Here is a 13431-nt window from a genome sequence, read left to right on the forward strand (position 1 = left end):
ACTGCACTTCTGCAGCTTTGGCATCATAGAATTGCTCAGGTTGGAAAAGACCTCCAAGGTCATCAAATCCAACCACAACCCAACCGCGCTGCCTTAACCAGAACGCACTGCTGCTCACCCTGCCAGGCAGGGAGCAAAACAGAACCACAACAGCAGCGAAGTCCCCCAGCCTAGGAACCAAATGAAAGGTGCCCACAGCTGCTGGAACAGCAGGACAGCAGAAGTGACAGCCAGAAAGCTGCTGGGTCGGAGTTACATCAGTGCTTCTTTCCTTATAGGGCAGTCAGTTCCGGGCTGGCAGGAGGCTCACAGCAGGCACAGCAAGCACAGGAGGCACAGCAAGCACTGCAAGCACTGCAAGCACTGCAGGCACTGCAGGCACTGCGACCAGCCGGCCCCCCTCCAGCAGCACGGACCCCCACAGCCCCCCAGGGGCTCCAGGTAAGAGCTGCCCCACGGATGGGGGGAGGGCTGCCCCATTCTGCCACCCCGCACTTCAAAGTCCATCCCCAGCTCCTCTCGGGACTTCAGAACTTTGAAACTTAAGGCTGAGCTTCCACAGCCCGAAGGCCCCCATTATTTGGATCAGAGCTGGAACGCAGACCCACGGCCCCTCTCTGACCCGTTCCTCTCTTCTCTCCCTCCTGCCCCCCTTTGTCTTCCTTTCTCCTCATAAAGTTAAGCAACCGAGGCTTATTTCAGCTTCCTATGAAGTCACAGGGTTTATCCTCGCAGCCCTGACAGATGAAACTTTAAGAGTGCCTCTACTTTTAAAGCCAGTTAACTGAGAAAACTCTCAGTTTTCACGAGAGTTGCTGTGCTTTGCTTATGGCTGCGTCTGGATCTGAGTGTCCTTCGTGGAACGGACACGGAACGGAATCTGGTCACCCTCCCTGGGCAGGATGTGACTCTGTGCTCCTTTTGGGAGGGGGGAGAGCAAACTGTAGGATGGGATCCACTCCCTCTGAACACGACACAATAAAGCAGCGCACGGAAGTGATAACACAGCACATTTTTCTCCTTAACTATAGGAAGCTGTTTTGCTCATAACTCAAAGCTCAATCCAGTGTAAACCAAAGCTCGTAAATCAAATAAAACCAAAGTTCTGCTTACAGAACTAAGAACCGGCCAGCAGCTTCCATTTCCAGCTCTCCCAACAGGGATGCAGGGAGAGCAGTGGGGAGGTTGGGGGTCTGGGGGGGGGTCAGTGCCGATCCATGAGAAACACCCAGAATGCTGAGGAACATTCTGGCAAACAACGAGCGCTCCTCCTTCCTCGTCCCATCACCTTCAACACTTTCACTTCCTTTAAGACTTTGACCAAATTGTTTTTCCAACATTCTGTTTCGAAACAACAGAGCTCTGCCGGGCACCAAGACGGGGGGAAACGCAGAGCACACAAAGCAACAACTACAGAACAGCAAGGAATTGCTCAAGATTTGCTTTCTTTAAGGCTCTATAAGAGCAGTGCATTAATTAAAGCACTGGGGACCCCAGCAGGTGGTACAGAGGTTAAACAATCATGCCCAGCTCAGGTTGCTGTGCTATGTGATGGTGCATGGAACAAACAAAACTGCTGGAGGAGCAGCCATGGGCTCCAGCAGCAAAGCTCCATCCCCAAACAGCCAGCTGTGCTCTCAGCCCAACCCAGGCCTGCAAGCTGCACAGCAAATGGGGATGAGCCTGAATGAGGTTAATTAGCAGGGCACAGCCGCTATCAGGACCTCTCCAGGTGCCTTTTGAAGGTAGTCTCGTCCAAGTTGTATTCTTGTATTCTTTGGGGGGGGTTATTATCCTCAAAAGTTAGAAGTAAGATATTTTATTGTGACCTTCTACTTGTGTCCCAACTCATTTTGCTTGTCTTCTTTCCTAAGGCACGACTGCGCTTCTCTCCTTGGGTTGAGAATTCATAAAGCTGCTGCAGAATGTTTAAAAAAATCACCCAAAAAGTAGCAAAGCAAATGGATCCCAAAGGAGACCTGGTTCCTGTCCACAGCATCTCAGACCAAGACCACTTCAGGCTGCTTTGCCTGGTTCGAAGGAAAAGGAAAGCCAGATTCCGCCCATTTCCCTCCTACAGACGGACAGAATACAGGCTCCACGACGTGCTGCTGCCTGGAGAGGAGAAGGACAGCGTCGGTAAAGCCCACATTTATCATTCTGCACCACCCTACTTTCTCTCGGTGGCCAACTGGGAGCCCATCACAGTCTGTAACACAACACATCGTTGCAGAGTCCCTCCTTCCCAGCACTGACGGCCACAGCCCACGGCAGTTCACAACCACGGGAAGCGTCAGGGACAGCGTGGACGGGACCCTCAGCATTCCCACGGAGCCTGCAGAAGTAGAACTGGGAGGAGCTGCCTCAGTGTCCAAGCAGTGGCACATCAAGCTGGAAAAGAAGCACATCCTGGTACCCAAACTTGAGGCACTGAGAGAGGAAAGGTAAGGGAGGCATGGAGGCAGGCCGCACCCCCCAGCTTACGCCTCTCCATCACACACGCAGTGGTTTTCCAACAGCCAGAGCCAAGACTGAAGCCCCAGGGCCGAGCACTGCTGTAACCACACACGCTTCATCACTTCTCATTCCAGCCTCAGATCCCTGCGCAGCCCCGTAGCGCGGGCAGGTCTGCATTCAGGAAGCTGAACACCTCCATGCAGACCATCCACACCTCCTCGCGGGCCTCCTCAGACAAAGGGGAACGCGGCGAGGACAGCAGGAACTACAGCCTGTTTCTCAACCCTTTTTTCCCCTCCCAGACCCTTCCATTGCAACATCTCCGTGCTGTACGACATGAGGAACACAAGCGTGCTGCTGCAGGCTCTGAGCAGTTTGCACTACAGCGACGCGACTCCATTTCGTGCGACACTGTTAGCAGACACTGCATCCCTTCTCTCCTTTAGGAAAATCAACATGAAGCACACCTTCATCGAGCAGCTGAGGAAGGCAAGGCAGAACTTATACGTGATTCACGAAACGATAGAGACCTCAGAGGAGGCCAGATATGAGGAGTCCACGGAGGCGGAGGCGAAGTTCATGGCTCAGCTTTACGCCAAGTTCTCTGCTAAGGTTTGCCTTCTCCTCAGCCCGGGATCCCATCCTCCCCAACCCCGTACATCACTCAGCCCAGTAACGGACTTTTCACCGACCAGGGCACCACTGGGAGCAAACAGAGCATAACCATACCCAGGGGCTGCACGCTGGCCTTCAGGGCGATGCAGCTGACCATCGGGGACGCAATGTGGGGTAAGAGACACAGAAACTCCCAAATCCTCCATCCAGCAAACTCCGCAGCAGAGCGGAAGCGTTGTCTGATGTGCTCTACCCTGAGCTCATCTGCAAACACAGATCTGTGACAGAAGCAGTTTTAATTTGCACGTGCTGTAACACACGCTTTGGGCAACCCAGAGCTGGCCCAATGCTCAGGACAGCCTTCAGTCCAAAACAAAACAACCAGCACCACCCATCCAGCTCCAGGTGTTTTCTAAACCAGCAATTCCATCTCTATACTGTTACAGGTATCAACCATTTTCCAGAGAGTAATCAACCAACGTTTGTATCTGATGGTAAGCACTGTGTTTTAATAGCTCTGTTTGCACTACTGTTATCCCACCTGGGAAGGATGGGATCTCTTGGGATAGTCACAAAGCTGCTGCTGCTCACTGCCCACAACCTGAGCCACAATCATCCAGCACAAAACTGAGCATTATTTACTTTGACAGAATTCACAGAAGTGTTTCAGATTCTACATACAGTGAAATCACTGCAGGATTGCCTCATTTAAAACAGGAATATTTGGTCACTTTCTGGTTTGCAGGTTTTGCACCCAGAGAAGTAGATGCAGTGGAGAAAGAAGCCAAGGAGAAGTGTCACATTCTGTCCCAGCTGGCTGATGAGCTGAATGCCATCATTGTAAAGTCCATCAAAGCTGTGATGAGAGACAGGAACCTCCTTGAGGAGCTGACCGAGAAGGTAAGCAGAGTTTCTAAGTCCAAAGTCTTTATCTGTTATCACACCTCCAGAAGGCTTTGTGCAGGAGCTGTGGCACAGCTCACCACGCTCACCTGGCCCTCATCCCCACCCAGAATGACAGAGACGATGGGATTCTTGGTTCTGTGGGTGCAAAGAAGCCTTTGCAGGAACTTCAGTAAACCCTGAGAGTTCTCCCCTTTTTCTCTCACAGATGGAAGCACTCCTCGATGACCCTGATAACTGTGAGCTGACAACACAGAGCCCAGACTTGGAAGTTCTGCTCAGCACACTTAAGATTTCTGCCCGTTGTGATCTCCTCAGCCTGACAGAAGCCATCTCCTACACTCTGGATGCCTTCAGTGGTAAGGGCTGCAGGCACAGAGCAATGCCTTCATTCATCCCATGCAGTTTAAAGTGCCCAGAGAACTGCTGAGAATGCAGGCATCCAATGCAGGACCCAGGTCAGCCTTCTCACCTCTCCAAACACCCCGGGGTGATTCGCTGCCTTCGTGGCACAAATCTCTTTTAATTCTCCAGAGCTAACGGAGGATCAGCTGCTGCTACTGCTGGAGTCTTGGGAAGTGAAGATTGTGCCCCAACAGCTTAAACTGGTGAGAAAATACACAGCATTGATGCTTGGCTCTGAACAGAGGGTGGGGGTAATGGGAGTTCAAGCAAAGCAACGTTCATATTATGGGATACTGGCAGCGTATCACAGCTTGAGGTAACTCTGGGGAGAGGGAAATGAGCCACTGCTCCAAACGTGGCAGGAATCAAAAATGTAAAGGGTGAGAAGTATATAAACGTGTATAGTTCAGTACACCTACAGATGACAGAAGGGATCATGGAGCCTTAACTTCCAACTGCGGATTGTCAGAATGCTGATTTTGCTTCTTCTGTTGTTGCAAAGGTGAGGAGCATCCTGGAGCAAAACGCAGAGCACAGCACTGCTGCTGGTTTGCTCCCCTCCTTCAGCCAGCAGCAGCAGCAGCAGCAGCTGACCACGGCGGTGCTGGAGATGAGTGGGGTGGAGCTGCAGGGGAGCAGCGCTGCCGTCTGCAAGGAGGAAAACTTCCCATCCCTGGCAGCTCTGTATGCAGCCCTGCATGCACTGCACTGCCTGGGTGCGTCCTGATGGGTCCTCCTGGTAGGGCTGACTGAAGGGGAATTACCTGATTGATTAAAAAGCAATTACACCAAGTTTCTTTCTTCAAGTTGCAAGCACAGCAAGGTGGTCTGGTTTCGTTTTGCTGCTTTTCCCACTCGCTTCCAAGCAGGCTTAAAGCAACAGAACTAACAGAGCCCGAAGCTGGGTGCCAGCAGTGCTTTTGTCCCCATTCAAAGTGCAGGAGGGAAGGAGGAGCCCCGCAGCGTCACGCAGCGTCACGCAGCGTCACACGCAGCACCGCGCCGGGAGCCCCGAACGCGGCCACGTGCTCCCGCGCAGGCAGCAAGCGAGCGCGCATGCGCCGCGAAAGTGACGGAAGCAGCCGAGAGGCGACCGGAAATAGCCGAGAGCTTATCGGAAACTCCCGAGCGCCCCCGGCGGAAGTAACCGAGAGGCGCTGAGCTCGGCGCTCGATCGCTCAGGGCTGGCGGGAAGGCTCGGCGACGATTGGTCGCGCCTGCCCCGTCCCGGCGCGCCCCGCGCGTGTTGCAGTGTCACCGGCGCGGCCCGGCCATGAAGCAGGACGGGGCGGCCCGGCGGCGCGGGGAAAAGGCCAAGGCGCCTCCCGACGGACCGCCGCCCGCCCCTCCCGACGTGGAGATGCAGGAGGAAACGGCGGCGGTGCCGGCGGGGGAGGCGGGAGGGGAACGGCAGCCCCAGCGGGAGTTGGATGCCATCACACTGGAGGGTGAGCGGCGGCCCGGGAGGGGCGGGGGGGGCTGAGGTGAGCTGAGGGTTGGGGGGAGGGGGCGGAGGGGGGCCGTGCTGAGCCCCGAGGACGGCACGGCGCGTCGTGCCCCGCCTGTGCCCCGCAGACATCAAGGAGCACGTGAAGCAGCTGGAGAAGGCCGTGTCGGGGAAGGAGCCGCGTTACGTCCTGCGGGCGCTGCGGGCGCTGCCCTCCACGTCCCGCCGCCTCAACGCCAACGTGCTCCACAAGGCCGTCAACGGCTTCTTCACCTCCAACGGCGCCGTGCGGGATTTCCTTCTTGGCTTCCTGGAGGAGGTGCGGCTGTGGGGACCGCGCTGCGCCCCCGCGGAGCCCCGGCGGCTGCGGGAGGGCGACGAGGGGCCGCGTGGGATGGGATGCGGGTCTGGGGGGGCCGGGCTGACGTCCGGCACGTCTCTGCCCCCTGCAGCCCATGGACACAGAAGCTGAGCTGCAGTTTCGCCCGCGGATGGGGAAGGCGGCCTCCGCTCCTCTGTTGCCAGAAGTGGAGGCTTACCTGCAGCTGCTCCTTGTTATCTACCTGATGAACAGCAAGCGATATCCGGAGGTGAGGTGTCCCAAGATGCGGCTCTAAACCTGAGCCCTTTGTGTGGCACTCCTGGAAGCCTCAGGGACCTGCCTCCCCTCCGTTCCAGCCTGGGGCAGCCTCCGGGCTCCTCCTGCTCCTCCCGGGCCGCCGTTTCTCTCCTCTGACCTCAGTTTCCTTCCTGCAGGCTCAAAAAGTGTCTGATGACCTGATGCAAAAGATCAGCTCCCAGAACCGCCGGGCCCTTGACCTGGTGGTGGCAAAGTGTTATTACTACCACTCCCGCATCTATGAATTCCTGAATAAACTCGATGTGGTCAGGAGGTAGGGCTGACCCCGCACGGCCGGGCTCTCCCTGTGTTCTCTCCCTTTCCCCTGCACGCTCTCTCCCTTCCCTGCAGCTTCCTGCACGCCCGGCTGCGGACGGCCACGCTGCGCCACGATGCAGACGGCCAGGCCACGCTGCTCAACCTGCTGCTGAGGAATTATCTCCACTACAACCTCTACGACCAAGCGGAGAAACTCGTCTCCAAGTCGGTGTTTCCCGAGCAGGCCAACAACAACGAGTGGGCCCGGTACCTCTATTACACAGGTGAGATGCAGAGGGTTCTGCGTGGTGCTGGCAGCTCAGGGTGCGCACGGGATTGGTCCCGCAGAGAACCTCCTGGAGCAGCTGGGGATGGAGCTTTGAGTCGGGATGCAAAGCCTCATTTGGTCAGATTTGCTTTTCCAAAATGCATTCGGCCCCGTGTGAACGCTCTCCCCCTCCCAGGGCGCATTAAGGCCATTCAGCTGGAGTACTCGGAGGCCAGGAGGACCATGACGAACGCTCTGCGGAAGGCACCGCAGCACACAGCTGTTGGCTTCAAGCAGACAGTAAGCAGGAACCTGCCGTGCTCCCATGGGGTCTGCACTCCGTGGGGAAGCTGCCCCTGGACTTGGCGTTGCCTCAGGGGCTCAGGAGCTGTTTCCATGCAAGGTGCACAAGCTGCTCATCGTGGTGGAACTGCTGCTCGGGGAGATCCCGGATAGGTTGCAGTTCAGACAGCCGTCCCTGAAGCGCTCGCTCATGCCGTACTTCCTGCTGACTCAGGGTACGGTGCTGCTGCTGTGCCCCTGCCCCGATCCCTTGGCAGAGTGCTCCACTTCAAGGAAAGTCTTGGTGGGGAGGGGGGGTGCTGCTGGGGGTTCCTCTCCTGTCCACTCACACAATCTGAGTGGTGCCGATCCACTGCACCAGTCAGCAGTTTCCGAAGGGCCGGCTTCTCCTTTCTTCTTCAATGGGACAGATGGCAGATGGCAGCCCTGTGCTTCCCACCACACCCCAGCCCTCCCTCCCTCCCTCACACATTTTTCTCTTCCACCTTCCCCTGCAGCCGTCAGGACTGGGAACCTGGCCAAGTTCAACCAAGTCCTCGATCAGTTTGGGGACAAGTTCCAGGCCGATGGCACCTACACACTGATCATTCGTTTGAGGCACAACGTCATCAAGACGGGTAGGAGGTGTGGCGGTTGGGGACTCTGCCACCACCAGAGGCTTGGTGGGAGGCTGCCGCCCTGTGCTGCATGGTGTGGGGCTCCACTCCTGTTTCTCCTCCTCCCCAGGTGTCCGCATGATCAGCCTCTCCTACTCCCGCATCTCCCTGGCTGACATTGCCCAGAAGCTGCAGCTGGACAGCCCCGAGGATGCGGAGTTCATTGTTGCCAAGGTAGCTGTGCAGGAAGCCTCATCCCTCTGCCTCCTGGGTCCTGGGCTGCCCACCTCTCCTGCCAGGCCTCTCCTGCCAGGCCTCTCCTGCCAGGCCTCTCCTGCCAGGCCTCTCCTGCCCTGCCCCCACCGCGCTCCCTTCCCAGGGCTGCTGGTTTTAGGTTGTGCCGCTCTGGGGGTGCTGAGGGCACCAGCTCCCATCTCTGTGCACTGTCCTGAGCCCGCCGCTCCCCAGCGCCTTCCTTTGCTCTAAACCCTGGGAGGTGGTGGTGCCCTGACCACACGCTCTCTGGCTCACAGGCCATCCGGGATGGCGTGATTGAGGCCAGCATTAACCACGAGAAGGGCTACGTGCAGTCAAAAGAGATGATTGACATCTACTCGACCCGGGAGCCCCAGCTGGCGTTCCACCAGCGTATCTCCTTCTGCCTCGACATCCACAACATGTCAGTCAAGGTGAGCACAGCGCAGCTCTGTGAGGACCCCGGGGGGCTGAGGGAGCACAGGGGTGGCACAGAGGGAGGAGGCAGTTTGGCTCCGGCTGCAGTAGAGCTGCTGTGAGTGGAAGGACAGTGGGGCAGAGCAGAAGCGCTTCTCAGCTCACAGCTTCTCATCTCCCTTGGCTTTCCAGGCCATGAGGTTCCCACCCAAATCTTACAACAAGGACTTGGAATCTGCAGAGGTGAGCTCTCACCCTCTCCCTGCTGGCGCCAGGAGCGTGCCGCGTTCATTCCACAGCTCCATCCCCAACATTGGCCTTTGCTTCCCAGGAGCGCCGGGAGCGCGAGCAGCAGGACCTGGAGTTCGCAAAGGAGATGGCAGAGGACGATGACGACGGTTTCCCGTGACCTCTGGCCTGGCTCTGTTTTTTTTATTTGTCCTTAGGGAAAATGCTGTCTGAGGAGAGCTGCCCCACGCGGCCCCGGTCCCCCCTCTGCCTTTCTTTTATAAGTACCTGCATGTCTGTACTGGGAGTGGGGGGCACGCAGGGTTCATCGGCCCCCAGCCACAGGCCCTGACCTCCTGTTCCCTCACCCACAGAGGGAAACCCCTTCCCCAATAAACAAACATTCTTTTGAGGTTGCCTGTGGTCAGTTGTTGCTGAGCCCTGTGGGGCACACACAGATCCAAGAGAGTGGGAGCTCCTGTGGCCGGGGCCGCGATAGCGGGGCTCCCTGGGCATCACTGTTACCCCTACAGCTCTTGCACTGATTGAGGGGTCAGACTTTGTTAAGCTTCAATTATGACTTTAAAATAAAACTTGGAAAAACACCCACCTGTCCTCCTGCCGTGGGTTTGTTGTGCTCGGAAGGGAGCTCTGCTGGGAGCTCAGGCTGCTGCCTCTTCCCCTCCCATCCCTACTGGAAAAGGCACCAGGGTGGGGCCTTTGTGTGACCCACAGATAACGGAGTGGGGATGGAGATGGGGTGGGGGCCGCGCAGCCCACACAGCCGGGTGCTGCTGGCAGCTGGGAGCAGCTGCTTTCGGCCTCTGGGGAAAATCTGGGAATCTCCCGGCACGCCTGTGCTGGGCTGGCGGCCAGGGGCTGTGCCTCCGGAATGGGGCAGCCCCAGGGAATGGATACGGCTCCATCCCTGCTCCAGGAACACGGTGGGTCTCTGGGTCAGGACGGGGCTGCGAGCCCAGCCAGCACTTTCCAGGGACACGGGGACACCCCGGAAACGGTGACTTCCTGGCGGATGCTGGGAGGGGGCTGAGGGTCAGCAGAGGAAGAGCGGCCACGAGGCAGAACCGCAGCGCGTTGCGCTGACCCCGCACTGCCACCCACAAGGTTTCGGGTCTGGCTGCCACTTCCTTCCTTGGAAATGTGGTGGGGGCTTTGGGCCCTGTGGGTGCTGATTCAACCCCACCCTGAACCGGCCTCAATTCCTGCCAGCACTGACCTGCTGAGGCAGCAGCGCTGCTCGAGGAACGGCGATCCCGCAATGTCTGCTGTGCAGGAGAACGGCCCCGGCTGCTCCCTGCAGAGCAAAGGCAGAGCTGGAAGGATTTCTCCCAGGAAATCCCACAGGTTGGCTCCCAGCACGAGGTCCTTTCAGGCAGCCGCAGGCAGAACCTTTGTGATGGTGGGATCTGTCATCATTAGGCTTCAGAGTTAACGCCTGCGTTGTGCTGGGTGAGGCCTCCTGTGCTCATGGGCTTCTTCCCCTACTGGGGGCTCAGGGGGGCAACGCCGTGGCTGCACCCCCGCTCTGTGCCCCCCTGGGCAGTGCAGAGTGCCTGGCAGCAGCTGGCGTCGGCCCACGAGATCCTCCTGCAAGCGTTCACTGGAACTGGCCCCAACCCAGAGCTCACGTCACTACGGGGGGGCCGGGACCAGCCAACCCCCCCGGGCTGCCCCTGGATGCCGCTTCCCCGAAGGGGCCGGCAGGGAAGGTTCACGTGGGGGTTTCAGGCATGGCGCTGCCAGGTGCTGGGTCCCGTGGCCATGGTGGTCCCGCAGCCACGCCGGCACCACGGCGAGGGTCCCCGCAGAGGCTGAGAGCCACCGCCACCATCCCTACTGCATAGCGAGTTAATGAGTGACCAGCCGTGACCGGGCACAGCGCCGGCACTGCCCACTGCCAGCATTCAGCTGGGCACCGCTGTGCTCGGGTGGCACTGCAGCGCCAGGAAAGCCCCATAGCAGCGCAGCACAGGAGCACCCGGCGCCCGGGATTTGCATGCGGGTGATTAAGACAATGAGGCAATCAGCACTGTTGCCACATCAGTGTGAATCCCCACAGCCCTCTATAAAATGCCCCGATCGATGAGGGCGCGCAGAGCGGGGCAGGGCACTGTGCCGGGCCGGGCTGTGCTGCAGGAGGAGACACAGAGCTGTACACCATGTGCTGCCTCACCCGTGAGTACTGCAGACCCATGGGTGGCACCGGGGGGTACGTGGGGCTGCAGCTCTTCTGCCCTTCCAGCATCTCCTCCGTCCCCTCCCTGTGCTCCTTTGGGCTCCCATCCCCGGGGGGGTCCCCAAGAGCACCGTTGGGGCGACCCGGTGTCAGCGTGTGACCCGCTGTCCTGCAGATGTGCTGGCGCTGGCGCTGGTGCTGGGCGCTTCGTGGCAGGCGCTGCATGGAGCTCCGCTGGCCGAGCTCTCGGGGGACCACGACTTCCAGCTCTTCCTGCACAAGAACCTGGAGTTCACCCGCAAGATCCGGGGGGACGTGGCTGTACTGCAGCGCGTGGTGGTGAGTGCCCCGTTAATGTGACCTTCCCCTCCCAGCCTTATCGGCACTGTGGGGCCGTGGCCGGCAGCCTCCCTGCACCCCATCCATCCCCGGGCTGCTCGGTCCTCCCCACGTTGTGCTTCATCCCTGCTCCATGCAGTGAGCAGCGGGTCGCTGCCCTGTGCTCATGCAGATGGGGGTGGAGGGGAGGGGAGTCCCGCATCCCTTGGGGGTATCGTGGCCCCCAGGCCATCTCATGGGGTGTCACGGGCTCTGCAGCCCTGACCCCACGCCTTCGCCCGCAGTGTGACACCTTCCAGCTGTGCACAGAGGAAGAGCTGCAGCTGGTGCAGCCGGACCCACCCCTCCTGCAGGCACCGCTGGATCAGTGCCACAAGCGCGGCTTCCAGGCGGTGAGTGCCAGCAAGCACCCGTGGCACGAGCTGCCCGGCCTCAGCCTGGCCGGGGGTCCGAGCACCAATCCCCCATGCCTTTGCCCCACAGGAGATGTGCTTCGGTCAGATCCGCGCCGGGCTGCACGCCTACCAGGACTCGCTGGGTGCCGTCCTGCAGCTGCTGCCCGAACACACGGCGCTGGTGGAGACGCTGCAGTTGGACGCCGCCAACCTCTCCACCAACATCCAGCAGCAGGTGAGTAGGGGCGGCACACGGGGACGTGGGGACGGCCCGGACCCCGCGGTGACACCGCCGCTCTGTGCCGCAGATGGAGGACCTGGGCCTGGACACGGTGACGCTCCCGGCTGAGCACCGCAGCCCCCCACCCACCTTCTCCACCGACTTCCAGCAGCAGGTCGGAGGATTCTTCATCCTGGCCAACTTCCAGCGCTTCCTGGAGACGGCGTACCGCGCGCTGCGGCACCTCGCCCGCCTCTGACGCCCTCCGCTCCCCCGCGCCCCTCCCCGCTTATTTAATATTTATGGCTATTTAATATTTATCCGGCCGGGGGGTCCCGCCGCCCCCCAGCCCCCACGCAGGGTGCCGGCCCTGCGCTGCCGTCCGTGCACGGGTCTCTGTGCAGCACCAGCCATGTTTAATATTTAAACACAAGCGTATCTCTGCTATGAGGTTTGTGCCGGTGTCCCCATGGGGAACCTTCATCCACTCCGAGGATGCTCTGAGCAGCACCGCGTGGCTGCAGGGATGGAGCTGCGGTGTCACCGCTCCCGGGCTCGTTTCTAGGAGCTGTTGGGTAAGGAGGGAGGGGAGCACAGCCCGGGATGGGGTCCCGCTGTTGGGGCTGAGGCTCCGCTCTGCCCGCACCGAGCTCCTATTTATTGCAGTGTAACTTATTTGTGTCCCCACACCTACGTTTGTATCTCAGAATCTCACAGCTGCTCCGGTCCTCGGGCGGTGTTTTGTACTCTATTTATTCCTGCAGCTGGGTCAGCCCCAGAGCAGCGTGTGCTGTTTTTTATATATGTCACAACGATGGAAATAAACTCTATTTTGGCTCCAACATCTGTGCTGTGTGCACCTCCATGAGATGAGGCTGCCCGGGGGGGTTAGGGGGGGAAGGGGGGGGGCTGCGGCTCTGGGATGGCTCTGGGACCCCCGGATGCCACAGAGCCCCCGAGAGCAGCGGGGATGGGGATGTGGGGACGCCAACACAGAGGGCTGCGCCCGGATCTCCATGTGGCGATGGGGAGGGGACGCGTGGGGCGCAGGATGTGACCCGGGGGCCGTTTCCTCTCCCCATCCTGTGCTCCCCCGGTGCTGCGTGGGCAGACAGTTCTTAGAAAGCACCGCAGATGTGCGCTCCGTGCGGGCAGCAGCAGTGCTGGTGGTGCTGGTGGCGGCGGTGGAGGTGGTGGTGGCGGTGGCACTGCCCCAAACCCTCTCCGCAGACCCCAGGCGGTGGCGGTGCGGAGCTTCAGCCGTTCCCCTTTCTCTCCCCCCGCGAGGTGTTCGCCCCACAGCTGCTGGACGCTCCAGGAGCCGCGCACACCGTGCTGGAGCTTCAGCAGGGAGAGAAGGGAGCCGAGCAGCCACGGGGACGCGCTGAGGGCACGCAGCGGGGCCGGGAGAGCCCCCCCACGGGCATCCCCGGCCGCTCCCCGGTGCCACGCGGCTGCTGCCTCACCCCGGCCCGTCCCCGCGGCCCAAAACGCTGCGGCATCCGCTGC

General features: G+C 59.6%; 3 protein-coding genes across 5 annotated transcripts; all 3 read left to right on the forward strand.

Annotated features, from left to right (window-relative positions):
- The first annotated feature begins 166 nt into the window (after positions 1-166).
- Positions 167-5172, forward strand: GSDMA (gasdermin A). 3 transcript variants are annotated; one of them, XM_085211297.1, is made up of 11 exons: positions 167-188; positions 279-441; positions 2081-2139; positions 2234-2444; positions 2904-3069; positions 3153-3246; positions 3519-3566; positions 3818-3972; positions 4184-4334; positions 4510-4583; positions 4883-5172. In XM_085211297.1, the coding sequence occupies exons 1-11, from the start codon at positions 182-184 to the stop codon at positions 5105-5107; spliced, it is 1353 nt and encodes a 450-aa protein (XP_085067423.1). In that variant the 5' UTR covers positions 167-181; the 3' UTR covers positions 5108-5172. The 3 variants fall into 3 exon arrangements, with proteins under 3 accessions (XP_085067423.1, XP_003213868.1, XP_010722889.1); XM_003213820.5 differs by lacking the exon at positions 167-188 and having other exon boundaries at positions 300-441; positions 1875-2139; XM_010724587.4 differs by lacking the exons at positions 167-188; positions 279-441 and adding an exon at positions 1222-1745 and having other exon boundaries at positions 1875-2139.
- A 397-nt stretch (positions 5173-5569) lies between these two features.
- Positions 5570-9376, forward strand: PSMD3 (proteasome 26S subunit, non-ATPase 3). Its single transcript, XM_085211296.1, has 12 exons — positions 5570-5828; positions 5956-6146; positions 6280-6417; positions 6584-6720; positions 6798-6988; positions 7169-7272; positions 7376-7490; positions 7773-7892; positions 8002-8105; positions 8405-8560; positions 8736-8786; positions 8875-9376. The coding sequence occupies exons 1-12, from the start codon at positions 5654-5656 to the stop codon at positions 8950-8952; spliced, it is 1560 nt and encodes a 519-aa protein (XP_085067422.1). The 5' UTR covers positions 5570-5653; the 3' UTR covers positions 8953-9376.
- Positions 9377-10460: 1084 nt separating this feature from the next.
- On the forward strand, positions 10461-12764 carry CSF3 (colony stimulating factor 3). The gene is made up of 5 exons (XM_003213932.5): positions 10461-10967; positions 11144-11307; positions 11592-11699; positions 11791-11937; positions 12011-12764. Exons 1-5 carry the CDS (start codon positions 10952-10954, stop codon positions 12179-12181), a joined length of 606 nt encoding a protein of 201 aa, XP_003213980.2. The 5' UTR covers positions 10461-10951; the 3' UTR covers positions 12182-12764.
- The last annotated feature ends 667 nt before the right edge of the window (positions 12765-13431 follow it).

The sequence above is a fragment of the Meleagris gallopavo genome, chromosome 29, assembly GCF_905368555.1.
Source record: "Meleagris gallopavo chromosome 29, MGAL_WU_HG_1.1, whole genome shotgun sequence".
NCBI lineage: Eukaryota > Metazoa > Chordata > Aves > Galliformes > Phasianidae > Meleagris > Meleagris gallopavo.

Bases quoted from the DNA above. Each gene is read 5' to 3' on its own strand.
- CSF3 (XM_003213932.5), top strand. The intron at 11,308-11,591 runs GTGAGTGCCCCG...CTTCGCCCGCAG, and splicing joins CTGTACTGCAGCGCGTGGTG to TGTGACACCTTCCAGCTGTG. The intron at 11,700-11,790 runs GTGAGTGCCAGC...TTTGCCCCACAG, and splicing joins ACAAGCGCGGCTTCCAGGCG to GAGATGTGCTTCGGTCAGAT.
- PSMD3 (XM_085211296.1), top strand. From the start codon at position 5,654: ATGAAGCAGGACGGGGCGGCCCGGCGGCGCGGGGAAAAGGCCAAGGCG. The intron at 5,829-5,955 runs GTGAGCGGCGGC...TGTGCCCCGCAG, and splicing joins GGATGCCATCACACTGGAGG to ACATCAAGGAGCACGTGAAG. The intron at 6,989-7,168 runs GTGAGATGCAGA...TCCCCCTCCCAG, and splicing joins CCGGTACCTCTATTACACAG to GGCGCATTAAGGCCATTCAG.
- GSDMA (XM_085211297.1), top strand. The intron at 3,247-3,518 runs GTAAGAGACACA...ATACTGTTACAG, and splicing joins CATCGGGGACGCAATGTGGG to GTATCAACCATTTTCCAGAG. The intron at 3,973-4,183 runs GTAAGCAGAGTT...TTTCTCTCACAG, and splicing joins TTGAGGAGCTGACCGAGAAG to ATGGAAGCACTCCTCGATGA.